We start from the raw sequence: 26,967 nt of genomic DNA on the forward strand, positions 1-26,967 counted from the left end.
AGGGTCAAATCCCTGTCCAAACTAAGGACCACAGGGTCCTGCATGATCTTGCACTGCTGCCTCTCCTTCATATCCTGCTGTACTGTCTTATTTGCTCTCCTGATACTGGCCTCCTTTCTGTTTTCCAAACAAGCCAACTCCTTCCAAGCTCTGGATCTCTAAAAACCCTGCTTAGAATGCCCCCTCCCTGGTGCCTTTCACGGGGTTCCATCTCCTCCATGGGTCCCAACCCAGAGGTGACCTCCTCCAAGAGTCTTTGGACCACTCCGGCTAAGGTTGCCATCCCAACCCCCATCTCTGCAGCTCCTCTTCCTCACATCGTCCTGTTCAATTCTTTTATGGTATTGGTCTGCCTCCTCAGTAGAATGAATGTGAGACGCATGGTGACCATCACCTTTACTGTCCTAATAGCTGTGTCCCCAGCACCTAGAACAATGCTTCAGACATAGTAGATGCTCAAATATCTTTTGCGTGAATGAATGAATCCTCACAATATTATAAGATCTAGACATTATTTTAATCCATTTGTGGATTAGGTTCAGAGAGGCTAAATAAATTATTCCAACTTGTATAGAGCTAGTGATTCAGACTCAGGTTTTCTGAGTCTTCCAACTGCAAAAACCAACTTACGTACACAGAGGCAAATGGCAGAGCCTCGGCTAGAAACGAGCTCCTGTTGCAGGGTTCAGGGTTCATGCCCCATAATAATTGTCCAGTTGCAGTAACTCATGAATAAAAAGAGGAGTAGGGAACACACGTGTTCTTTGTACCCTTTTGCAGTGAATTCTCTCCCCCAACTCAAGCAGGAGATCTAAATTTAATATAGTGTTTATGTTGGGCGTGTTTGAACCCAGAATAGCAGCCACACTGTGGCCTGTGTATTCTTGGCTTCACCTAAGTCTTTGTGAGGAAAAGGCAAATTACAATTCAAAAGAATTATTTCTGCTATGAGGGCTAAATTAGGAAAGGCTGTCTAGGAGAGAGGAGGGCAGAAGCATCCTTTCCCCAAGGTAGAGCTTTGAGCAGAAAACCTGCAGGATTTCAACCCCCACCCCCCATGGCACAGGAAAGCCGCCAGCACAGGGACCTGCACAGAGAGGAGTCTGGTGTTGATAGTCATCAAGCAAGAGGCAGGACCAAGTGAGCCAAACCTGTTCGCTTAGCTTCCTTTTTCAAAACGGGAGGTTGCCAAGAGAACGCTGGTGTCATATCCCCCTCTTGTGGGCATGAGGTGTCACTGCCGCCCCTTTCCAAGTCATGCAAGTCCCCGCAGGTGCATTGGGCACCTAGAGCTCCTTTGGGGGACACAGTGTTCACTTATCTCTTCCCCCGAGGCCAGTCTACTCGCCAAGCTCATAAAGGGAACAGTTGCATTTTGTCCCTGATGAGTCATAAGGTGAAGTTGTGATCTGGAGCTCAGAGCCCAGCTGGAGATGCAGGAGATGGAGGCCACCAGGAGATTTGTTCAAGGGCCCTCAGATGAAAGCCGTCCCCTGACTCCCAATAGCTCTTGGACATTGTCCTAGCACTCTCTGTTTTAAACCACTGTTCATAATTCCCTGGTACATGGAAGGCACCGGCCCTGCCTGAGGACAGGCTAAGACAGTGTGTGGGTGTGGGTCTGCGTGAGCATGTGTGCACTCACTCACTCCCACGGGAAGCTCCTCCGAGCCTAAAGCATGGCTCGGCTGGAAATGCTAAACATTCAGCCCAGCCCAGTGCTCCGAGGGCAAGTGGAGCAGAGAGCAGAGCTGCAGAGGGACGGGTGGGTAGACATGACCGTGGGGCCAGGTGGTACTGCAGAGAGCTGTGTTGGGTGTGGTAAATGCCACCTGGGTTTGCTGAGTGCCCGGAGGGCACCGTCTGACTGACTCTCTCTGTCACACCGCAGACCCACTCCGGATACTTCTCCAGCTTGTACCCCCCTCACCAGTTTGGCCCGTTCCCGCATCATCACTCCGTAAGTGCCCCTTGGTTCAGCCCCAGCTGCCACTTGCCCTCTCCTGTGGCTGGCACCTCGTCATCCTTGGCGGACTAGCCAGTGAATGTTCAGTGTCACTAACCAGTGAATGCTGGGTCCTGTGGTTCTGGGTCGCCTGGGAGTGAGTGACACACCAGGGCATCAGCACACCAGACTTGCAGCGCTCAAGTGCATAGAGGTGCTTCCAAGCGCTGGTGCTGTCCTGCCCAGCAGTCCTGCTGACGTTTACATTTCTCTAGGTGGCAGGAAACTGGTGCCAGTGAGCCATCAGCAGGTCAAATTAGAGGTGTTGTTGGTGTAAAGAACAGTTTCCAAAGACCTTTGAACAAAGTCTAGTAAATGGGGTCATGTTTCCACAGACCCCTGGAGCAAGGATCCCTGGTGGCCTTGCCCATGTCTCTCTGTGCTGTCACCATGCGGCCTGGTCAGGGCAGGTGGAGTGGCGGCTTCTTTGGAATATGGCGCCACTGTAGGGCAAAGGCCGTTTCTGGCTCCAAGGTGGGCGAGGCAGCTTTCCACTCCCTCTAACAAAGTACCTCTGAGCCCTGTGCTCAGGCCGGGTACATTTAATAACTGATTTCTTGGATGAACACACAGGAGAAACACATCACATTTGTATGTGACAGGAAATCTGTCAGTAGACACTTGCCTGTATCCAAGAAATTTGGATTTCTCAAGAGGAGTTTGCACTTTGATTGTCGTGTCGTGCTTGCCTGTGTTCAGGTTCATTCTTCAAGCTTCCCACCTGCAGAGCCCCGGGCCACAGAGGAATCCAGGCACCATTTTGGCCATTTGCTTGGTTGTGGGGCCATCCCACCACATGGCTCATAGTAGACGCTCGGTAACTTCCTAAAGGAGCAGCCCCAGTGGGAATGACGTCTTCTGTCTTGTCTTGGCCTTCCAGTATCCGGAGCAGGAGATTGTGAATCTCTTCATCCCAACCCAGGCTGTGGGGGCCATCATCGGGAAGAAGGGGGCGCACATTAAACAGCTGGCTAGATTTGCTGGGGCCTCCATCAAGGTAAAACTGCTCTCAACAGCCACCTGTACCCCACCCTCTCTCACCACCACCTCCCACCCCATGTACCTTATTTCTGTCAGTCCTGGGCAACTCCTACGCCATCCAGGGACAGAATCCCACAGGATCTGAAACATTGGCCTCCAGGACTATTCCCTCCTGCTCTCATCCTTACCTCTCTTATTCCTTTTTTGTTCTACTAATAACTGAATTAGAAAAAGTATTAATACCAGATAAGCCACCCCAGTCCTCTCTGGGTTGCCATTTTCCTCCTCTTCTCAAGGAGATAAAACAAAGAAAGGCTGAGGATCTTCCCTAAGCTAAGGGAATGGACTTAAGTGGAATGATAATTCCCACTTAGCAGCTCTCAGCACGTTGGTGCTTTAACTAGCCTCTGCTTCAAAAACCCTTGAGCTTTGAAAAAGTAGTTTGAATGAAAAACTCTTTGAAAAGCGATGGATGATAGATCAACAAAAAGCTGGTGGCATAACCTGAGGCGAAGCCCTGGGACTGCACAGAGAGACTCAGGAAGGAAGGAAGGCCCCTTGATTTATGGGAATGGCTGTGAGCACAGCCCTAGCTGCAGTTACATACCCACATCCTGCCTTCTCCAGCACAATGTGAAGACTCGTCAGAGAAACTGAAAGGGAAGGATTATTCGACCCTGGTCCTGCTCCAAGCCCAGCTATCAGCTCTGACTCGCAAGCAGAATGCTGAGCACATCCCGAGCCTCATGAAACACTTTCGGAAACAGAGTTTCCGTTGTTACGTAAAATAATTTGCTACCCATGGAACAGCCTGGAATTCTGAACAAGAAGTCTCATGACTTGGAGAGAAAGAATGCTTACACTTTCTCCCCAAGAAGAGCTGGAATTTCTCCCACAGCAAGTGTGCTGGAGAAACAAAACAAAAACAAAACATTCTGAGTAGTGCACGACGAGGATTATAGTGAGACCGTAAAAGAATATTATTTGGTAAATCATTTCCCCTTCCAGGCCTCATTGATCTCACCTGCAGAGTGGGTACACTGGCTGAGAGCCCTGAGGTGGGGGGGGGGCAGTTGTGGCGCACCCGGGGCCTTTGCACCCAGCAGGCTTGTTGCAGGTGAGACCTTGGCCCAGGTCACGCTGGCCTCACCCCCGTGACACCACAAGTAAGGTGTGGAAGGCTGCAGGGCTGGCCCTGCCCCAGGGCCTCTCCCCGCTTTCAGTCCTGTGGTCTGAGATGCCCTGCAGGAGATAGAATGAGGCGATTTCAGCGATTTCACCTAAAAGGGACTTGAGGGGTCATCTCATCAAACCCTCCGTTTTCCTCTAAGGGAGACTGAGAGGGACAGAGGTGCGGCCCAGGTGCACAGGTGGCAGGACTGGCTCTCAGGTGTAATTCTGCTCACCTGCAGCATATTGAGCCCCTGTGTGGGCTGAGGGCAGCCATGGCTCTCCACTTACATTGCCCAAAAGGAACCAGGGCCCAGAGCCTTTCAGTGGCTTGGCGAACGCCACAAGGTTAGTGTGAGAGCTGAGATTTGACCAAGTTCTATTTCTGGTCCAGTGTGCTCCCAGTGTAACAACCCGAGGGCTGTACCAGAATCATTCCCAGCCGGTCTTGAGGAAAACGAGTAGAGAGCAATCTGTGAGCTTCGCCCCACAGCACATCCAGAGTCCCTTTCTGTTCCAGCAAGGTTGAGTGGTGGTGTCACTTCGCCGGTAACCTCTGTGCTGACAAACAGCAGGACTGGACCAGGGGCAGGATGGGCTCTGCAGCCTGGTGGTGTGTGCACGCGTGTCATGCGGGCCCTCCGCCCGCTGCTCCCCTGGCCCCTGCCTCTCTCCCCAGAGCAGCAAAGAAGAGACAACACCAGGGAAGCCAAGTATATGCGAGAGAAATTTCCTACTTTTCAAAATCAACCTGGCTTTTGCTCGATTCCTTGGATCCTGACAGGTTTCTAAAGCATGTGTCTCTGAAGCGAGATAATCTCCAGAGAACCCCTGCTCTTGCTTTGTCACCTTTCAGGGGCCACCAGCAGGGGTACGGGCATGATGCCACCAAGGAAGGGAGAGAACTGTATGCTAATATGTGGGAGCAGAGTCCTGGAAGGTGGGCGGAGCTGAGGTTCGGGATGCTGCAGCCCAGGCGATGCTTTGGAGACAGGCAAGAGCTGCTCCCCTCGCTCCCCTGTCCTGCACAGCCTCTGCTCAGCAGGCTTCAGAAAACCACACAAAAGGCAGCCAGAGACACCTGCAGTGACTCCTGATCCTGCTACAGCCCCTGCCCACCCTGTGGTCTTTGCAGTCACCTCACCTCCCTGGTCCCATTTGCTTCAGCCATAAAATAGGACCCTGGGGGGTGGGGGTGGGGGGTCTTTCAAAATCTGAAAAAGGCAGCCAGCTATGCATCACCAAGAAGTGGACAGTGACGACAGAACTGACATGGTCAACGGGAATCGTGAATTAGCCGTTCAGCCCTTCTCTTAACTACACCTGCTCGAGCTCAGCTGTCACTCAGCCGACTGCCTCTGGGAGCTCAGAATTAGAACCAGTTACCTTTCCGGCAAGCTGAGGCCTGAACCTTCCTCTTCCTAGAGCTCTGGACTCCTTGGTGAAAGGCAGCCAGTCACTGCTGGTGCTCGGGGCAGGGACAGGCAGTAAGTACGGACCTGCTGCCAGCTCTCCCTGGGCGACCAAAGACCCAAGTTAGATACCGGGCACTGCGCTCCTGGTTCCTAAGTCTCAGCGTGGAGGCAGCAGCAGGGCTCAAACAGCGCACCAGGTGCAAAGACCTGAAAGGGGCTGTGGAATGCCGCTAAGCGCAGCACTCGCCTTGTTCCTTCTGAATTGCAGATTGCCCCAGCAGAAGGCCCAGACGTCAGCGAAAGGATGGTCATCATTACCGGACCACCTGAAGCCCAGTTCAAGGTCAGTGCCAAGGGCCACCTGAGCCCTGCGGGCCCTGGGAACAGGGCAGTGTGTGGGGGTAGCAGAGGGCCTTGCAGTAGCCGCCCCCACCTTTAGAGGCCCAGCCTCCGTTTCCCTTCCTGCTACTGCACGCGAGCCTCAGACTTCCTCGGTCTGCCCACCTGCAGGTTGTTCCCTCTGCTGGGAGCCCTCCTTCCCTGTTTTCCCTTGGAAAGGAGATTGCCTGTCATTGCCCAGTTCAAAGGGTACCACCTCTGGAATATCGCTGATCCCTTGGCCATGGTTTGGAGAATGGATGTTTCAGATTCCTTTAGTCTAGTCTACCCTTCAAGCTGTGGGGTGTGAAGAGAAATAGCATGATGTGGTTGGGTGCAATTTTTTTTTTTTTGCCTTTTTTTCCTCCTCCAGAACATTATAACTTGAGTTTTCTAAAAGTCAGAAACATTTATTTATAAAAGTATAATTCTCCTAATTAAAAATATGTAAAATTTGTCTGAGAAGACAAAACTAACGCATGTGGAATCATTCAAGAGCATTAACCCTTCAGGTCATGAATGGATAAACAAAACTTCTGTCCACACAATCAAATATGATTCAGCCATGAAAAGGAATGAGATTGTACACACTACAACATGGATGAACATAGAACACGTGACGCTGAGTGAAAGAAGGCAGACACAGAACACCACATACTGGATGATTTCATTTATATGAAATGTCCAGAAAAGCACTATCCACAAAGACAGAAATTAGCACAGTGGTCGCCAGGGGACTGAGGTTAGGAGGAATTGGAGCTCACTGCTAATAAGGGTTTTTATTTGGGGGGAAATGATGGAAATGTTCTGGGTAGTGGTGATGGTTGTACAACATGGTGAATACACTAAAAACCCCTGGAGTCTACTCTTCAAAAGGATGACTTTTAGGTAATATAAATTACATCTTTTTTTAAGGATCTTTTTTGGTTGTTTTTTTTTAAGAACAATCACCTCTCAGCTACACTGGCTTTGGAGGTAGACATTAAAAAGCCAGATCAGGCTCATTAAATCCCATCACCCCCGTCCTCACCTACATCTTATACTAACCAGATCTGAACATACCATGGTGGGAGGACATTAAGAATTCCCTGAACAAATTCTTCAAGCAAATGTTCCTAGAAGCTAGGAGTACAGAAATGACTGCCCCCTCACCACCACGCCCAGCCCAACATGGAGAAAGCTTCCTGGAGGAGGTGACCGTGTGCCAACCATGAAGACACGCGTGCCCGTGCACACTTTGCACAGTGCACTCCCTGGCTGTGGCAGGAGCAGCGCCCGCCAGGCCTGTGCGCGAGCTGAAGTGGGGCGCATGGCTGCCCCGTGTCTGGCCCGCGTGAGTCAGGCTGGGGTGTGCAGAGGCGGGCTCAGGACTTCCAGGAGCAGCAGTGCTGAGGCAGGTGGCTGGCAGCTGGGAGCGTCACCAGTCATGTCTTGCTCTCTCAGGCCCAGGGGCGGATCTTTGGGAAACTGAAAGAAGAAAACTTCTTTAACCCCAAAGAAGAGGTGAAGCTGGAAGCACACATCAGAGTGCCCTCCTCCACAGCGGGCCGGGTGATTGGCAAGGGGGGCAAAACCGTAAGTGTGCCCTGAGCTGGCTTCATTTCTGGGGCTGATCCCCTGCCTGGCCTGACGCTCAGACCCCCGTTGGCTCTTCAAGGACAGAAGTGTAATTAGCATCACTCCAGAGCTGAAGGCCCACGTCCATGGTGCTGCCTGGAGCGCAGCGTGTGCCCCGAACACCAGGGTCCTGAGCCCAGGGCACCACCTCACAGTGCATGCTGGGAAATGGGCTCCCCTCCCCGCACACAGGCAGGCTGCCTCCCCACCCCTTTCTTGCCACACGTAGCAGCAGGACAACCACAGGGATAGCAGTGCCCTTGGCAGAGCACGCGCCATCTTCTCTGATTTCACACTTGAGACCGTCGGGGCCTGGTGTCCTCACTGTCTTCTGCTCTTCACTCTGCTGACAAATGCCCTGAGAGGCCTAACTCTCCCTCCTGACAGGTTCGGTCTTCTGGCAGTTTCCCAGACCTGGCCATCTGCTACAGGGGTGCTCTATTCAGCAGTAAGGTGGCAGTTGAGAAGGAAATCGTTCTTAGAAAAGTAATCCAGGCTACTGCCTGCAGGTAGCAGTAGCACAGTGTGATGTGCAAAGCATCAGAGAAGTAACTCTGAAGCCTGTCAGGACGAGCGGACAAGTCTGTCAGGCCCAGGAGCACTCTAGAACATAACTCACCCACCTGGCGGGGATGCGATCCCGGGCAAGTCCGTAGAGCTGAGCATGCTGGCAAAGCGGCAGCATTGGGGGCAGGAATTGAGGGGGGAGAGCTGTTTTCTTTACATAGAAACTCTTACAGAGGAATCAAAGCCAAGTTCTAGATATAATGAGTCACCTTTATGTAGAAGAGTCAAGTTCATGGCGTGTATGTTATTCCCCGTATCCAGGAATGTGGTCCACATCTGAGCGCACACACTGAGGCCTGGCAAGCTGGAGTGTAGTAGGCAAAAGAAAGCAAATAGTCCATGAGGGAGGGGAAGCTTGGCCCTTCGATGTCCTGTGTGGTCGTTTTAGATTCAAATTCTGTGTCCACTCCACGGGTGTGCTCAGCACTGCGGGGCCAGGGCTGGGGCACAAACCCTTGGGAAGTGCAGTCTTCTCGGGGCAAGTGAGGCGTGCAGGAAATGGGACTTAGGTAAAGGGAGGTCAGCATGGGCTGGAGGCTTCATGGCGGAGGTGGGCCTGGGTCTGGGCCCAGGAGTGGCAGGGAAAAAAGATAAGGACAGACAGCATCAGCAGGACGCAGGCAGGAATGCAAGTGAAGAGCGGGAATGGAGAAGGGACTGAGCAGAAAGGAAAGGCTACTTCGGTGAGTCAGAGGAGAGGCCATGTCGGCTCATGCTTGGCACCCGGGAGAGCGTGTCCAGTTGTGATTTCCTTCCCTGGGTTATTGGGAAGTCGGGTCACTGCGCACATGCGTGAGCTGCACTGCTAGGAACGCGGAATAAGAATTCAGCCCCAGAAGCAGTTCATGGAGTCAGGAGCTGGACTCCCTCTCCCTGTCCCTGAGCCTCCCGAGGCCCAAACCAACATGGCCCCAAGTGTCCGGGGGTCTCATAGATTGAAGGAAAGGCCAGCAGCTTCTAGCCGCCTTGCCCTCCACTACTCCCCTCTCCCACTTCCTCCTGAGCCCACTTTTCTCCCTTCACAGGTGAATGAACTCCAGAACTTAACCAGTGCCGAGGTCATCGTGCCTCGTGACCAGACGCCGGATGAAAATGAGGAAGTGATCGTCAGAATTATCGGGCATTTCTTTGCTAGCCAGGTACCTGTGCTACGAGGTTCTGGGCTCTCTTCAGTTCTCTGTCTAAGCTCTCGATGGCCTGTACACCCAGCGCCCCCACCGCCCCAGCCCCCCCCACGGCACCTCTCCCTGGCTTTTCAGGCCCTGTCGGCAGGGCACAGGCAGTTCCACACCCCGTCACCACTGCGGTCCCCCAGGCATGCTGGGGGAGCTTGAAGAAGAGGATAGAACTGGGAGTCAAGCCAAGCACATTTCAAGCCCCCTGATACTTGGAAGCACGAGGTCCCAGCTTCACTTTTTGGCCTCCTCAGGCCTCAGTCAGCCTCCCCAGGCTGGGAGCCACATTCAGACAATGGCCTGCCTCGGGGCTCCCTGTGGGGGGCCTGCCTGCGTGCCAGACTCTCACTATTCTGGGTTAAATGCCCGAGAGACCCTCATTTCTCTTTCCTCAGCTTCCCCATCTCCCCATCAGGACACGGGGCCTCCACACGGCTACCTGTCTTCCATTCGGAAGGCCAATGACTTGGCCTAGTTCTTTCTGATGCTGCTTGTTGGTTGGGTTCTGGGATAGCGCAGCCCCGGTCCCCGTCCCAAACCAGGGTCGTCAGTCTAAGCTTATGCTGAAGATTCTTCCGAGCAGTCAGTCAGCTTACTCTCCCAAAGCTGTGCCTTTGCCGAGAGACCTGCCGGCAGGGTGGGTGGGGCAGCCCCTGCTCTGCTGCTCCCCCCCCACAGCCCCCACCAGGCCCTTTGAGATGCCCAGTCAGACTCCTGACCACTCCCAACCCTGCTGCTCACGCACCCCAGCTCCAGCGGTGCCTGGGAGTGTGTCTGAGCCCCCAGCGTCCCGCAGGGTCTCCCTGCAGTGGGAGCACTGGTGGGGCGAGGGGTCAGGTGCGGTTCCCGTGTCTTCTCCAGTTGTTCAGGGTGGAGTGTCGGGCCAGTTTCTCCCTTCTACCCCCAGTTGACCGTCGTCTTTCCCAGCGATCACACTCATGTTTTTCCTCTTCCAGTGACTGGAGAAATGGGCATGGGCAGCACTGGAAGCTCAAGTGTGTGCAGTTGGGAGGGGGGTGCTGTCTGACACCTGCAAGGTCCCTGGTCCCTGGTTTCCTGTTTCTGCTTCCTTGCCTGTCCGTCTAGCAGTTAACTGGGAGCTTTTGGGGTCCCACTCCTTTATCTTCCACCCAGGAGCCTTGAGGTTGGAGTGAGGGGAAAGTAGGCTACTTCATTTCCAGAGTCAGGGCTTCAGCGGGTAGATGGCACTTTCCTGAGCTTACCACCTCCTTCCCCCAAAGCCTCACCCCCACGCCCTCCCCACTGCTTGTCCTCAGAACTCGGTTCCTTTTTTCCCCCTGTCCCCCTCTTCTCCCTTGCTGCAGACTGCACAGCGCAAGATCAGGGAAATTGTACAGCAGGTGAAGCAGCAGGAGCAGAAATATCCTCAGGGAGTCGCCTCACAGCGCAGCAAGTGAGGCTCCCACAGGCACCAGCAAAACAACGGATGAATGTAGCCCTTCCAACACCTGACAGAACGAGACCAAACACAGCCAGCCAGATCGGGAGCAAACCAAAGACCATCCTGAGGAATGAGAAGTCTGCGGAGGCCCTGCGCGTGAATCCTGAGGGCCAGGAAGGGGCAGGGGGGCTGCGGGGCACCATGCAGCCCCCCGCCTCCCCCAGGGCCTCTGCAGGCTTCCCGGCCATCCACTTCACCATCCACTCGGATCTCTCCTTACTCCCACCACGCTATCCCTTTTAGTTGAACTAACATAGGTGAATGTGTTCAAAACAAAGCAAAATTCACACACTTCTCTTTTTGTGGAAAATTGTCTCTGTACATGTGTGTACATATTAGAAGGGGAAAGATGTTAAGATATGTGGCCTGTGGGTTACACAGGGTGCCTGCAGCGTTAATATATTTTAGAAATAATATATCAAATAACTCAACTAACTCCAATCTTTAATCAATTATTAATTTTTTTTTTCTTTTTAAAGAGAAAGCAGGCTTTTCTAGTCTTTAAAGAAGAAAGTCATTCTTTGGGAGGTCTAATGGTTTAGTAAGGAGCTTGGAGGCCACCCACACAAAATTCACCCAGAAGGAAATCTCATCAAAAGGACACTCACAGCAGTTCTGGATCACCTGTGTATGTCAACAGAAGGGATACCGTCTCTCTGAAGAGGAAACTCTGCCTCTCTTCATCCCTGTCTAGCTCACACACCCATTTCTCTTTGCTTCACAGGTTTTAAACTGGGTTTTGCATACTGCTATATAATTCTTTGTCTCTCTCTGTTTATCTCTCCCCTCTCCTCCCCTTTCTTCTCCATCCCCATTCTTTTTAATTCCCTCATCCCTCTGTGTCACTCAATTCCCCCTACCTACGCACCCCTCCCCCCAGGCAAAGCAGTGCTCTGAGTATCACATCACACAAAAGGAACAAACACGAAACACACAAACCAGCCTCAGCTTACACTTGGTTACTCAAAAGAACAAGAGTCAATGGTACTTGTCCTAGCATTTTGGAAGAGGAAAACAGGAACTCACCAAACAAACCAAACAAAGAAAAATTCCGCAAAGAAAGAATATATTTTGTCTTTTTACATTTTGGTGTATAAGCCATCGATTTTCAGCAAAATGATTTCTTTCTTTTTTAAAAAAAAAGTGGAAGAAAATAACAATTTACACGAGGTCGTTGGCCCAGGGCGTTAAATTTACAGATTTTTTTTTTAACGAGAAAAACACACAAAAAAAGCTACCTCAGGTGTTTTTTACCTCAGCACCTTGCTCTTGTGTTTCCCTTAGAGATTTTGTAAAACTGATAGTTGGAGCATTTTTTTATTTTTTTAATAAAAATGAGTTGGAAAAAAAAATAAGATATCAACTGCCAGCCTGGAGAAGGTGACAGTCCAAGTGTGCAACAACTGTTCTGAATTGTCTTCCGCTAGCCAAGAACCTACATGGCCTTCTTTTGGACAAACCTTGAAAATGTTTATTAAAAAAAAACCCAAAAAAAAAAAAAAAACGAAAAAACGATTACGAACTAAAACAGAGAGAGAAAATGTTGGAGATTCCTGAATTTCAATAGGGTACGCGCCATTAGGGCTTTTGCGCTAAAGGATGGACATGTACTGGTTTATGTGAACAAGCCATTTTACCACCAGACTGCAATGCCAGTTTCCTCTACTGCAAACAGTGTTCTGTGACAAAAACAAAAACAAACAAACAAAAAAAATGAAATATATCCAGCTAACAAGATCCTGGTGTCTTGGTCTCTTATTTGAATAAGCATTGCCCACCCCAAAGTGTCAGCTGAGTGCCAGCTCTGAGGGGACGCAGGAAAACGGGCAGCGTACACAGGACTGGGCAGCTGCCCTGAGGGGCGGGCTCCTCCAGGAAGACCTTTGGGAGAAGCTAAATTAGGTCAGCGGTGCTCAAAGTGTGGTTCCCCAGAGAGCAGCAGCATTATTAGTACCTGGGAATTTGTTAGAAATGCAGATTCTTGGGGTCCACCTTGAATCACTAATTCTGGGGGTGGGGCCCAGCAGTCCGGTTCGGCAAGCCCTCCAGGTGATTCCCATGCATATTAAAGTTTGAGAACCACAGAACCAGAGAAATGGATGGATTGACTGTGTTTCAAGCTAGGTAAGACCAGCTCCTCTCTTTAATGGACTTTAAGCCTGGCCAGAGAGAGTGTGAGAAAGGGGGAGGACATGTGTGACAAGTCGAGGACAGAGGTACTTCACCTCTCCCCAGAAGCCCAATTGGAAGTATGCCGAGAGATCAGAGAAGGAAGGGCAGGGCCAGCCGGGGTCTGGAGCAGACACTCGCACCGGTGCGCTGTGAGAAGGGTGGATGAGAACAGTCCTGATCTTTACCAGCCTATGTTCACAGATCTTTGGGGTCTACCAGAGAGAGCCGCTGCAAGTCCAAGCAGTCTTAGGAAAGAAGAGCTGATACTTAACTGTAGCTGTTCATAGCACAGCAGGACGTGAACGAATGGGACTCCAAAGTAGCCACATTCCCCTTCTAACAAACTCTGAGGGCTCCTAAATCACTTAAAATTTGTTCTTCACTGAAGCCCCATCCCTGCTTCTGACTTTCCCATTATTTTCCGTTTCTGTGACGCTGATTTTACTTTGAAAATTAGTGTTATGGTTTGTAGATGCCAGCCGTTCCTCTCACTGCTATGGCTGGCATGGATATGGGCCAGGACAGACTGTCTGTCATCGTGTGGCCATTGTAAAGCTCAGTACCTCTGGCTTCACCTTCTCTCCACCATTTAGAACTCAAGCCCACCGCCTTCAGAGGGAGAAACAAACGACAGGTTGACAGCCCAAGAGGAGCCGTGGGGCCCCTGACAAGCGGGGTTATTCCTGAGAACTGTCCCCTGGGTTGAGGTGTGGATGTGAGATAAACAGACAGAAACAGCGTATCTCTAAAGAAGGGTTTTAAACACTGGCCTGAGGGCTTAGTAATGAATCGGTCAAGACAAGGAGGAATGAGGGTGGGAGAGAAGAGACACAGGAACCTCCAAAAACGTACCCGCTTGGCTCTGCTGCCCAGGTTTCCTTCCTTGGCCTTTATTCCAAATGGCACAATGAGGTTTAACTCTAGCTCCTAAACTACCCATTTCCATGATATGTCTCTGAATATATGAGAGAAAGACAGGTAAAGAAGTGCTTATGTGACCACTGACTGGCCGTGGTACAAAGCACCCAGAAGTCCTAAGGTTGCAGCCATGAAGGGGAAGCCACATGGAGAGAAAGGAGACAGGAACGAGACCAGATAACCTTGTTCCTAAGCAAAGATGTTCTCCATCATTTTCAAAGATGTTCAACCCATTTTCTAAGACCGCAAGGGCTGGGGTGCATTATCTAGCACTGGGCTCAAAGTCTCTTGAGTTTCCCAAGGGCAGCACGAGCATGAGACCGTCCTTTAATTCCATCCCAGCTTTCTGTAAAGAACAGCTCCATGCTTGTGCATTGTTCACCACACGTGGACTCAGACTTGTACAAACTATAATAATTTTTTCTGCAATAAATCCCAAACTTTTTCTGTCTTAACAAGACATCCTGACATCCCAGAAAGTCCTAATTGAACATGATTTTATGCACAATAAAAGGACAGTTAAATGCAGACGTAAGTCAGTACAAGCCCCTTGCTGCTCCCTTGGACTGAACCCCTTGTACTGTGCTAAAAACTCATTGGACATGGTAAGTAAGCCTGAACATCTCCTGTCCTGGTTAATTTCCCCCAACTCTGCCTCCAGACATTCTTGTTTCCTCCAACATAGAGCTCTGGAAAGGAAGGATGACAGAGGCTGGCTGCAGATTAGAAGAGGATTCTAGCTCGTAGAGGAAGAATTCACAAACGTGAGAAAAAGGAGAATTGATAGAAGTTTGGAGGGGTTTCAACAAAGAACCAGACGGAGCGATCAGCACTAGATATGAAGAACATATCCTGACAGGACAGGAGGCAAGGGTGGGAGGAAACACTGAACTTCTAAGAGAAGCAGGGAAACCTGGCTTCTGTTGGGATCTGAATGATCCAGTGACTCAGTTGACAAGAGAGGGGATAAGGACTTGAGGAATATGAAAAGCATTTGGCCTTGTCTGACTCCTACATCCCTGGGGAAGGAAGTGGGCACTAGAGGCACAGTTCTGAAAGAAGCGCACACCTGTAGGTATGTAGAGACTACCTAAATTGTACATGCATCTAAATCTCTCATTGTCTTAGAGCCTAATGGAGAGTTCTGTGGCCTGCTACCGCTGTCTAGTAACACTTCTAGCAGATTCCCCTGATGTTTACTGTCAATTGGTGCTGCTGCCTTTGATTTCTCCTTAACATTCCCTCTAAGGTACTGATGAACTGAACCTTAAAACTTACCCCCCATACAGGTTAATTTCTATTCTAGCTCATATCAGCCACATAAAGTCACTGTCTCTACAAGCCAGAATGAGTGTTCTTAATAGCTCCGAAACAGTTGGTATGAGGAGAAAACTCCATAGAACAAAATTATTTTCCAGCTTAACCTCAATGCTCCTTGTATTCTCTTGTAAAAGCAGCGATTTGGTCATGGATCCCAGGTACTTGGTTTGCTCCCACTAGCCAATTTCAGGGCACTGCCTCTCCTCTCCCATTTATGGCTGACCCTTCCCATTTGCCTCCAATAACCTCTAGTGATCAGGGCAAACTCTGAATGAAAACCTAAACTCAATCTGGTATTTCTCTCAATTTAGCTGTAATTTCAACAATTTCCCTTATGAAAGATTCACTGGCTTCTATGACTTATGAATGTCCCTGATTCTCCCCTAGTTACAAAATGACTCCAGTCACCCTCAATGAACTCAGTAAAACCCATCCTCAACTCTGGATTCACAGAAGAGCAGTACTGGTAAAGAACTTTCGAGGTCCTTCGGTCTGCCTTCCTAATACGGAGTAATGCCCTCTAAGATCTCTCCAACCGAGCGCTCCATCGCCGAAGGGAATCGCGGCTCCTACCGTAGACGTGTCTGTCTTCGCACAGCACAGTCTCAGTTCTTCCTTCCGCTGACCTGAAATCTGTTCTCCCTGTCCCGTTTCCCCAGATCAGCTCTAACGCATCTGTTGGAGCAAAAATTTATATAAGACCCGATCTTATTTTACTATAATATAAAACTGGGTCTTATATAAGACCTGGTCTTACATTAATTTTTGCTCCCAAAGATGCATTGGAACTGATTGTCTGGCTAGGTCTTATTTTCAGGGAAACACGATACGACCACCCACACACAGTGGGACAACTCTCTTAATGTTTGAAGACATCAGTCTCATCCTCCCTTCTCTCAGTTCCTCCAATCATTATCCCTCATCTCCAGGACTTGCTTTCTCTCAGCTCTTAAAAATCATATTGTGAAGGAATATGAGCCCCCAGCTCCTGCATCAAACACCTTCCAAAACCACAGTCACTGGTGGGAGGCATGGGAGGCCTCAAGAAACATGGCAAGAGGCTGTGCAGGGAGCATTCCAGGACCGAGCTCTCATTACCCCAGGGCAGGCCTGAAGGCAGGGACCGTGCCCCTGGCCCAGATCTCCTTTCCCTTTACCAGACGCTGGTTTTCTCATCAGGAGAAAAAGAGAAAGCCCAGACCCAGTTTTCTCCAGTTTTCTTTCTTGTGTGAGCGACATAGAGACCTGTCTCCTCATCTGTAAAATAAAAGCTTGAACACAACAAAGTCTTTGATTCCGATTTAAGTATAAGAGAAGGGACTGCCAAGTCAAAGATGGCTCTGGTTAGCAGCCTTCAATGCTCCTTCATAATTTCTCACAGTACATCAAAAAAGATGAAAAGTTAAGAGCACCAAAAACAGACTTAAAAACAAAACAAAACTGAATACCAAAAAGCGAGAGAAATTTACAATAATTATAAGCTACACTGAACTACAGTGGGAAACCTTCAGTGCCTGACATGGTCTAGTTCACGGAACCTCTTTTTTTGAAGGAAAATGCATACTTGCCATTTCCAGGATGTGCTCACGGCTTCTTCTTCCCACTGGATGGAACGCAGATGTGACAGTGAGAGCCATGGTATGGCCATCGTAAAACGAAGGCCCAGTGTGAAGGATAGCCCGTGACACTGCTGCATCACTGCTGGACTGCTTAGGCTCAGATTGGTACCCGAGAGAGAAAATTCTATCTTGTTTAAACCATTGTTCTTATGGCCTTTGTTATAGCAACAAACCATTATCTTAATACAACTAGACCAAATAGAGATTCAGATTTAGATAGAGTCTGGTATATTTTTTGGATAGAATAAAAATTCCCATAGAATACAGATGAAAACTAAAGTTACTTACAAAACCAAAAATCTAGTTTCAGATATCTCTGCTCCACTACTAAATGACAGCAAGTTTTGAGGAGAAAAAAGGCTGTGACAAGAATTCTCACACCTGGTCAATTTAACCTTCAAGTGTGAAAACATCAGAAAAATTCTCACATATGCAAGGATTTAGATGAGTATTTCTACGCCCGTCTTGAAAACAAGAATGTGAAAATGTTTTTAAGTGACTAATAAAGCCAAATAAAAGTCACGTTATACAAAAAAGACTAAAAGTGGCTGGTGTGGAGGTGGGTGGGCGCTGGAGGTCCCTCCTTCCTAGCCTCTCTCTGCCATGTGGCCTTTCCTCAGTGGGACTCTTCCCACCCCCCACTGAGGCCTGGCTCCAGACCCTGAAGCCCAGGGCTGGGGGACCTGCAGCTGGACTGAGAAGACCCTTCTGGGGCCAGGGTGTGGAGACTGGATGGAGGAGGAGACCGGGGAAGCAGAGGACAATGAGGAAGAAAGATGCAGGCTACCCTGTCTGAACCGGAGAGTGAGGACGTGGCTGAGCACCTGGTACCATCACATGGAAGCTGTGGGCCATGGAGCAGGCCCAGGGGCCAGAGCCACCCAGGGCGCAGCAACTGGGTGGAAAAGAGGAGGGCCCTGGGGCCATACTGGCCCAGCAGCTGCAGACTCCAAAGACAGACGTCCCCTGCCCTGGAATTCCCATGGAGAAGGTGGAAGTGGACCACAGATCCATCTATGTGGGCGATATGGACTCCGGGGGCGCCACTGAGGAGCTGGAGGCCTATTTCAACCATTGCGGGGAGGTCCAGCGTGTCACCATCCTGTGTGACAAGTTCTCCGGATACTCCAAAGACTATGCCTACATAGAATTTGCCACTGAGAGCACAGGCCAGGTTGCTATGGAGCTGGACGAGAGAATTTTCCGAGGCCGGGTCATCAAGGTGCTGCCCAAAAGGACCAACTTACCAGGGATCAGCTCCACGGACTGAGGGGGCCTGCGGGGACACCCAGGTGCCAGGGGAGCACTGTTCCCCCACAGCAGTCTCCAGGGCAGGCCCCACTTCAGACCACAAGGGCGGAGCAGGGGATGTGGAAGAGTCTCACCATGGTATTCACCATGCTGAAGGAGAGACCCAATTTTGAGAGTGGGGCTTGATCAGGAACATACAGCTATGCTCCTTATGGGACCATTTACTCCAGGGGGGCAGGTCTGGGGTGCTGTGGGGTAATGCAGAAGGAAGGAGAGGAGAACATGAAGCCAAAGGAGAAATTCAGAGTCAGTGGAAAACTGCCCCCACATCTTAAAAGGAAAAAATAGACAAAGTATTGAAACCAATTAAACTAGAAATGTTTAAATTGTAAATCTAAATTTAGAGCTGAATTATAACTAAATTTAAAAATCAAAATTATCCTTGGGGAAGAAGCAAAATAGAGTAATGATAATAATAAAGTTCCCAAACACATATTATGTTAACAAAGACCAAAAATGTGTGAAATGTATATGGGGGCAGTGGGGAAGAAAAACAAAACAAACTGAAAGTGTCATATAGGGAGGAAAAAAATTGATAATTGTGGCAGAGTGCTAGTGGCAGAACAAAAATCCATGGTCTCTTCTTGGCACCCAACCAAACTGACTCCTAGTCCACCTGCAGTACCACGTGGACATGTGACTCCTCTAGTCCAAGGAATGTGAAAATAAGTGACCTGTGACACTCCTAGGCCTGGCCGTCAAAAACTGCCTACACTCCCTTCTCCATGCTCTCTGCTGGCTGGATGCTAAGAACTGCAATGTGGCAGGGCAAGTGTGGACAGCCGTTTTCTGTAAATAGGGTACATATTTTAGGCTTTGCAATTGAGACTTTGAGGCGATACAAGATGACACTGCCCCTGTGAAGGGAAATGTGGCAAATTACATATGCTAGATATTTGACCCAGCAAGTCCACTTCTAGGAATCTATTCCAAAGACAGCAAGAATAGGAAGTGACACGACAAGGCACATGCACTGCACCATTACTTGTAACAGAAAAAGACTGACAGCTTAAACATCCATTGTGAGGGGATGGTAACACAGCACCCTGAATTATGAAGGATTATGGAAGTTATAAAATAATGAGTAACATCCAGAATAAGCTTTTTTTAAAAAATCAAGAAGCATCACATGCTATCTTTAGTGTAAGAAAGGAAAGAAATAGGAATACATATATTGGAGGTGCCAAAAAAAGGTACACATTTTAAGAGATGTTATCTACGAGTATGTATTACTTTTCAAAGTTGAATTGAATTAGGGTAGCAATGTGTAGTATGTTCGCTCAAAAGGTGGTGTTCATCAAATGAATGCTAGTGTCATTCATTGTATTACAATTTTAATAGTTTTTTCCTTTCTTAAATGTGTGGCACCCTCTGTATATCCAGCTATAATTTCAAAAAGGGGAAAGTTAGAAGCTAGTAAGTTATCTATATAGGGAAAGAGAACGAGTGAAGCAAGCAAAACTGTACCTTGTATCATAGTTTTGCTTTTGGACTAATGTTTATGTTTTACATAATTAAAAAACAATAGCAAAAAGCAAACTCCTGCACACCAAAAACAAATGAATCCAACTGTGTATGAAGTTAATAGCATAATCACATGGAGAAAAATTAAGAGATTTTAAAACTGTTTTCACTGTGAATCTCTGGTGGGATAAGAACAAAAAGAATTGCAAAGAAATCAAAGTATATTTAGTGGCCTTGTTAGTTGTTATGCTTATAATGATATTTTGACATTATTATAAATATACTGTAGGGTAAAATGAATAATTATGTTGATGTTAGCAACCAATATTTTCAGGATTATAGTATAAAACCAAGGAAAACCTTAGAATCTTACATTTGAATCGTATTGGTACATTTGAATCAGTAAAACATGTTTTCCTTTGAAGAAAAAGTATTGCCTAATCTGTTGTAAAGGCCTAAAAGCACCAATAACCTAGTAGTAATTAGCATTGACAGTGCCCAAATTCTGGTCTTTAAAATTTCTCACAAAAAGAAATCCTTGAATAAATGGCCAATTCCAGGTCTGGGACAGGAAATGGGTCAGATGACCCTTCATCACACTAGTGAAGCAGGGAAGCTATTAAAATCAGACTTGTGGGGTTCTGTGAAAAGGACACTAGAACCTAAAATGGGGCAATTTGAACATCAAAACAATAAACACAATGAAACAAAACATCATATAATTTTGTTCCCTATATTTCAGGGTAGCCAAATAGTTGATCAGAAGTTTTTCTTTTACAGAATTCAAAACAATGAGCACAGAAGGATGACAGAATTAGAAAATCACCATTTTGTACCTCTTAATGAAATAATGGATCAACTAAATTTAAAAAGAGGAGAAAGATGAATAGGAACCTTATGGTGTGAATCACTGATCAATGTTAGCGCCACTAAGTGGGACAACCAGACATTAGGCCACAGGATGCAATACAATAGGACTGCTGCTGAAGGAAGAGTTCTGTCTCATAAACTCAACCTGAATCTGATTAAACCTCTAGATCCAACGTACCAGTTTACATTAAATACAAAGGGCAGAAGAACTAGTTAGACACCACCAAAGAGCTAAAGGAAAGCCCCATTTCTCTAATAAATAACAGTATAAGGAAGGAGACTACTATTGAAAGAAACTTAAGAGATATAACCAAAGGCAATTTGTATATTTTATTTGGGTCCCATGTCAGTTTCCTGAGACTGCTGTAACTACCACAACTTTGATGGGTTAGAACAACAGAAATTCTCTTACAGTTCTGGAGCCAGAAGTCCGAAATCAAGGTGTCAGCATGGCCATGTTCCCTCTGAAGGCTCTTCCAGCTTTGGTGGCTCCTTGGCTTGTGGTGGCATCACTCCAGTCTTGCTTCCATAGTCTTATAGTCTCTTTGAAAAAAAAACAAAACAACCTCCAAACACAAGTTTATAAAGTAGAAAGTAACAGACCCTGTCCAGACAACCATTATTAACACATTGGCATCTTTTTCCAGATTTTCTTTGATATGTATAAACAGACTTTTTTCCTCCAAAAATGGGTATAAAATATCAACACTATGTAACTTTACTAACAATTGTCACCCCAATACACTTTAGTTTAAAATATATGTATATATAAACACTGTCTAGGCCAATTTGAATGCTTCTTCTGTCTCAAATCTCCCTCTGCCTCTCTCTTATAAGGCATGTGATTGCACTTATGACCCACCCAGATAATCCAGGATAAATTCCTTCTGTCAGTATCTTAAATCACATCCTTCGCCATAGAAAGTAGCGTTCATCCTTGGCCATAGAAAGTAAATATTCACAGGTCACAGGGATTAGAATACGGAGTTGTTTCTGGACGCTGCCACTCAGCCCACTATATGTCTTGATTAGAAGACTGTAATAAAACGTTTTTGAAACAATTGGGAAAATTTAAAGATGAACTGAATATCAGATAATATTAGCAAATTCTTATTTTGTTAGACGTGAAAATGACATAGGCTTTTTGTTTGTTACGACTAGGTAGGGAGACGTTCTTAAGTATTTAAGTAGAATAAGTGAGGGTTTTGCTTTCAAATACTCCAGACCCTCTACTCCCCTGAAAAAGAAGGTAAACCAAGAGGAGCCACATTTTAATAACTGCTGAAGGAGGGGGAGTATGCATCTCTTAAATATTCCATAATAAAGTTTTTTGCAAAGTAGTTGGAAAAAAAGATAAAATTGTCCACTAAAATGAGACATTAAATCTCTCAGAATGAACTTATTCAAAAGATCCATATATGAAAAATATAAAACTGAAATCAATGGAGATACAAATAATCATCCACTACCAGAGGAAATAAAAGTCAAAGTATCAATGGGTGATTTTTTTCCCGATTTTTTTTAACATACATAACTTTAACTCAGAAATTTTAATTGTAAGAATTTCTCCTAAGAGAATAACCCAAACATTTTGCATGTCCAACAATAGTGGATTAAATAAAGCATTTTATAGCCGTACAATGGAACACTATGCAGCAATTAAAATGTCAGTATTTATTGACATGAAAATATGTTCAAGATAAATTAAGTGGGAAAGTTATATAGCCATATATCATAGTCCATATTTGCTAATTACAAAAAATATATACATGCACAAGTGTATACAACACACATATTCATACATACACAAAGGGAGATATACCAAAGTCCAGGATTCATACCAAAATGTTAATATTAAGAGTTATTTAACTCTGGGTGGTGAATTTGCAGAATTCTTATTCTTTAGTAGTTATTTAGTTTTTCTACTATGAACACCTACTACAGATACAATTAAAGAAAACTCTCAGTGGGACCACAGCCTTTATGATCACCATACGCCCTTAAGGAGGCAGTCTGTGTGCTTGTGGGGAGCAAGGGGAAGGATGCTTCCCTAGAGTATATTTGAAGTACATGCTTCTCCCGACACTTTCCAAAGTGTTTCCATACAACAGTTCCACAGGTGTCACACAGAGACGTGCTCAATGTCCAAGTTTTCAGAAATGCTAGGTTATGACATTAATTTGTTACGTTTGCTAAGCATCATACGGCACACATTGGGCCACAGAACCCTTTGTTTTTCTTCCTACATAGAGTAATAGGACTTTTACTTAACATATATTAGGAAATATCAATGTAAAAACCTGAAGAACGGTTGTTTATGCCACATATTTCCAATGACGAGCTGAAAGCTTCTGGCCTGTTTTAGTAGATTTAGACTGATTTATCTCACAACAGCTCCACAATTATATTTTTGTAGTCTAAAGCATTATAGTTTTAAACATAATTTGCATCTTGCTGTCACTTCATTTAGAGAGGTGTTTTTCAAACTGGATTTCTATCCACTAGTGGGTTGAGAAATCAATTTGGAGGTCACCACCCACACTTTCTTAAAAACTCGAAATAAACTCAGAAGGTAGCAAAAGTAATGTTTTTGTAAAACATTTGTGCCCATATATACTCACATAATATATATGTCTGTGTTATTGGTCACAATATAAAATATGTTTATTACTATAAGTTGCAATCAAAAAACTTTGAAAGCCATTGAATTAAAGAGATGAATTTATTGGTAGATAAAGTCAACACCTATTTCAAACATCCAAACCCTTTCTTTGTATATATTAGGTAAATTTAAAGAAAAAAAAAGTATCAGAGCAATACAGCCAGCTTGATCCCTAACATACAAACAAGTACCAAAAGTTTGTTTGAATACTGGGTACTCAGAGGTTTTCTCAAAGAAACTATCAAAAAGAAATTAGGTTCCCAATTAGTTCACAAAAGCCAATTTCAACAATGTAGCTTAACGATAGTATTAAACTTATTACAAACTTAAATTTCTCTAACTGTGTTTATTTGTATCAGAGGTTCAGTGTCTCTCCGAGGACACATTCTCCCCACACCTGCACCTTGGTCCCAGCACCAAGCAACTCCTCACAGTGCAGATAAACACTCACCATTCGACATGGCATTCCCCAAGTTGTGCTTAGGATTGCAGAGGTGAAGAGATCACAAGTTCTAATAAGCCTTAGGTAACTGAGGTAGAATACGGGGCTCTCCAGAACATCTTCCACATGCCCCGAGTCTGTTTCCCTCCCACCCACATCCCAGCTCTGGTACAAGGTCAAACACGAGAAAGACATTTGCTCACCAACAGTTTTTTTTGTTTGTTTTTTTACATCTTTCTCAATCTTTAGGAGAGATTGCCTTCTATAAAGAACAATGGTTTACTCCACCTTTTTTCATACCCCTAAACTACAAGTATAATAAAATATATAATCTCACTGGTTTTAATGTTGATAATTTGCTACTGATAAAATCAGTAACAGTTTTTATCACCTGGCTGCTTTTCTCATAAACTGTTTAGATATAAAAATTCTATTACCAACAAGTTTCTCTACACCAAGAGAAACACATCAGTGCCTAGAGAAGCATGGCCCGTGACGTCTGTCTCATACGAATTCAGGAAGTGGGGGTTAAGTAGAATGTCATTCTCTAACTTAACTCTCTGCTCTTACCGTTTCATTATGTCCTCCTGGGAGATGATGAGGACCTATCCTAACGGAAAGCTCAGGGAAAGCTGCTCTGCTTAGCCCCTCAGGTACTTACAATGTAACAGAAAAACATCCCCGGCCTCACTTATTTGGGTAGAATACAAATGGCCATTCCTAACAGGATTTATGCCACATGGAACAAATCTTAACTAAGTTACTACATTCTCAGGTGAAACTTACTAGTGCATTGTGGGAACCAGGTTTTGAACATAATGCTGACCCAGTAAATCTCTTTTTTGGCTGTGCCAGCTGTCTGATCCCAGTACTCACTGGCACCACTCTAGCAGCCTCAGGAAAGGAACAGAAGCTGCAGGAAGGGTTCTCTGTGCACCTAAGCTTCAGGGAGACACAGCACAACCGGCCTTTTAATCATCACCAAAGCACACGTCCTCTGCTTTGGCCGTCAAGTAGGCACAGCAGTTTCAACATGCATCACAGGCCCCAGGGCCTACCCCAGACTGTTCTGTCTCCAGGAGGACTGGCTGCAATAGTATGGCCCCTAGGTGGCAGACATGTTGACTCACAGCTAACACATGTCCCATTTTTCTGGTTTTACCTCTTGCTTTTGTGTACCAGGACAAGTTTGGGAGGTTTAAGTAGGGAAAGGGTTAGAAATCATTTCAGCATATACTTTTCAGGTTCTGCCAGGCAACCTTTTATTACATCGGAAAAGCAACACTAGATCTTGCAAAATACGTTCTGCCTAACTCTAAACTTTCTGAAATTAAAAATGCATAACCACTGTAAGGTTTTTAATGAACAAAAAAGTTAAATACAAACTTTCATATGCAAAATAGATTACTGTACAACTGGTAACCTCAGAGCCAAGTACTAAATTCTCTTCCACAAAATTCAGTAGGGGTGGATTGGGGGGATGTAAATCCTAATGAATACAAAACTTAATTTTGGCTTTCTATATAGAAAAAAAAGTTTGAGGAAAAAATATCTTTAAATTGAATAGTATATTTTGAAATAAACCGCTCAGGCCAGCCCTTAACAATTCTGAGGTTCATACTCAACCAGATCTGGGATGAAAAGGAAGATTTAGGGTTTACAGTTACGTCAAATCCAGTTTCAAGAGTAGCCAAAGTCAACTCATTTCCAGAAAGGGAAGTCTCTTTAGGATGACCACGACCGTCTTCTGAGGATGCATGGATAGTCAAGTTCGTTGGCCACAGTTCCACTTTTCCACAACACCTTGCCAGTGCTGTCGTGTCAGACTTCCTCTGAAAGGCGATCGGAACCCACACCACAGCGCTTCTCCCAGCATTTTCAAGCCTCAAAAAAAAGACCTCCAGCTTCAAGTTGGCAGTTACTGCTCCAGCGTTAGAGAAGTTAATTAACACTTCCTTCCGCCCCCCCCAACACTGATTTCCCTCCTGATCTTCAGCAGGGAGTGGCAGCTTGATTAACATTCTTTTCAGAAATAAATAGTTCAAACAAGTAATTCAGAGTTAACTGTAAATGAGCAGCAGAAAACAGCCACTGCCCATTATGTTTGCAAATGAGTGAGCGAATGAATACACGTGAACAAACACACCAAAAAAACACAAATCATAGAATAAATCCTGCATTTCCCACATTCATAGGGAAAAAAAAAAAACTCTTGTAAAAAAAGTATTAATTAGCGTTTGTTCTTGCGTGGGTTGAAGAGTCCGGGGCTCTGAGCAGGCACAGCCTTACAAACAGGGTTGCAAGCAGCCCTCCGCATAGCGAGTCATGACTAGGGTGCAGGGAGAGGCCTTCATGCACTTCTGACAGCTCGGTACCTGTGAGAGAACAGAAGTGGTGCAGGGACTTTTTAACCCACAATGCATGAGGTATATGGAAACGTCTGTCTGTGAAAGAACCACCAGCAGCTGAAGGGCTAGGCGGGGCATTCTCACAGCAACTGCTGATGAAGGATTTCCCACACCATCTTCTTCCGGAAGAGAGGCATCTGGTGCTGCAAAGAATCCACAAACAACACTTACATTACACGTGAACGTGCAGTGTCAACAACCTTTAGGTGTAACCATGTAAATAAAGTACGATGTCCACGTCCTTTATGTAAGTCTGGACTTTTTTTACACCATGGCACAGACTTACTAAGCCATAAAAAAAGAGGTTTGGAATGCTTATCATATGTATCATAATCACTTCCTTGTTAAGGAAATTTAAAGCAGGACGCAGAATTATACAACAGAGTCCAACAACTTCATAACAAAAATGGGCATATACAGGCAGTGGCACAACCAGTAACTTTTCTACTTAGTGTATTTTCAAAACATTCTGAAATCAACATATTCTGCTTTTTTATGAGAAAAACATGAACTCCATTTAAATAAACAACCAAATCCACAAATTTCTTTCTGCTCTACCAAATGTTAGACATTGTCAATACTGTTAAAATAGCACCTTCCCACCTTTAAATCTCATGTCAGTAGGTTCAGAAAACAAATAGCCGCTTGTTATTTAAAAGCATTGAAGAATGAGATGCTTTGCTTAATGTTATTCTGTTTTAACTGATAATCACTGCATGGGCCAATTCTCAAAGCAGCAACATGAAAGACAAATCCAACATCACCTATAACTCCCCTAGTCCTCTTTTGATGAAATCAGCTTACACCTGTGAGGTACTTACTCCTGGTGTCTCAGGATAAATAGCTGAATATACCACTTAACTATAAACTAGTGATTTCCTACCTGGAGGAGCCTAAAAAGTCTTAATACATGGACTCATAAATTACTTAAAATAGCTCAAAAGATATAGTAAAAAGCTGCACATTTATTCTTAGTAAAACTGCAGAAACTAACCAATAATAAGTGTCTTT

At 46.2% G+C, this 26,967-nt stretch overlaps 3 protein-coding genes across 7 annotated transcripts in view; 2 read left to right on the forward strand and 1 right to left on the reverse strand.

Moving 5' to 3' along the window:
* Positions 1–12,461, forward strand: part of IGF2BP2 (insulin like growth factor 2 mRNA binding protein 2) — a 142,293-nt gene extending 129,832 nt beyond the window's left edge. Inside the window, exons 10-15 of one of the 3 annotated variants that reach the window (XM_033135647.1) lie at positions 1,892–1,960; positions 2,886–3,002; positions 5,840–5,914; positions 7,393–7,524; positions 9,159–9,272; positions 10,634–12,288. In XM_033135647.1, coding sequence (XP_032991538.1) covers positions 1,892–1,960; positions 2,886–3,002; positions 5,840–5,914; positions 7,393–7,524; positions 9,159–9,272; positions 10,634–10,726 — 600 coding nt within the window. In that variant the 3' untranslated portion in view covers positions 10,727–12,288. Of the gene's footprint in view, positions 1–1,891; positions 1,961–2,885; positions 3,003–5,839; positions 5,915–6,999; positions 7,134–7,392; positions 7,525–9,158; positions 9,273–10,633 lie in introns of those variants that run through there. The other 2 variants (XM_033135639.1, XM_033135656.1) reach the window with 2 other exon arrangements.
* Positions 12,462–17,652: 5,191 nt separating this feature from the next.
* On the forward strand, positions 17,653–18,069 carry LOC117032779 (embryonic polyadenylate-binding protein 2-like). The gene has a single exon (XM_033124428.1). The coding sequence runs from the start codon at positions 17,653–17,655 to the stop codon at positions 18,067–18,069; it is 417 nt and encodes a 138-aa protein (XP_032980319.1).
* A 5,078-nt stretch (positions 18,070–23,147) lies between these two features.
* SENP2 (SUMO specific peptidase 2) overlaps positions 23,148–26,967 on the reverse strand; it is a 30,544-nt gene continuing 26,724 nt past the window's right edge. For 2 of the 3 annotated variants that reach the window (XM_033130792.1, XM_033130783.1), the window contains one exon: positions 23,148–26,099. In XM_033130792.1, coding sequence (XP_032986683.1) covers positions 26,037–26,099 — 63 coding nt within the window. In that variant the 3' untranslated portion in view covers positions 23,148–26,036. The remainder of the gene's footprint in view (positions 26,100–26,967) is intronic. The other variant, XM_033130801.1, reaches the window with a different exon arrangement.

Source organism: Rhinolophus ferrumequinum, chromosome 2, assembly GCF_004115265.2.
Source record: "Rhinolophus ferrumequinum isolate MPI-CBG mRhiFer1 chromosome 2, mRhiFer1_v1.p, whole genome shotgun sequence".
In the NCBI taxonomy this organism is placed as follows: Eukaryota; Metazoa; Chordata; class Mammalia; order Chiroptera; family Rhinolophidae; genus Rhinolophus; species Rhinolophus ferrumequinum.

Excerpts from the sequence above, each read along its gene's own strand:
- LOC117032779 (XM_033124428.1), top strand. The coding sequence starts at position 17,653 with ATGGAGCAGGCCCAGGGGCCAGAGCCACCCAGGGCGCAGCAACTGGGT.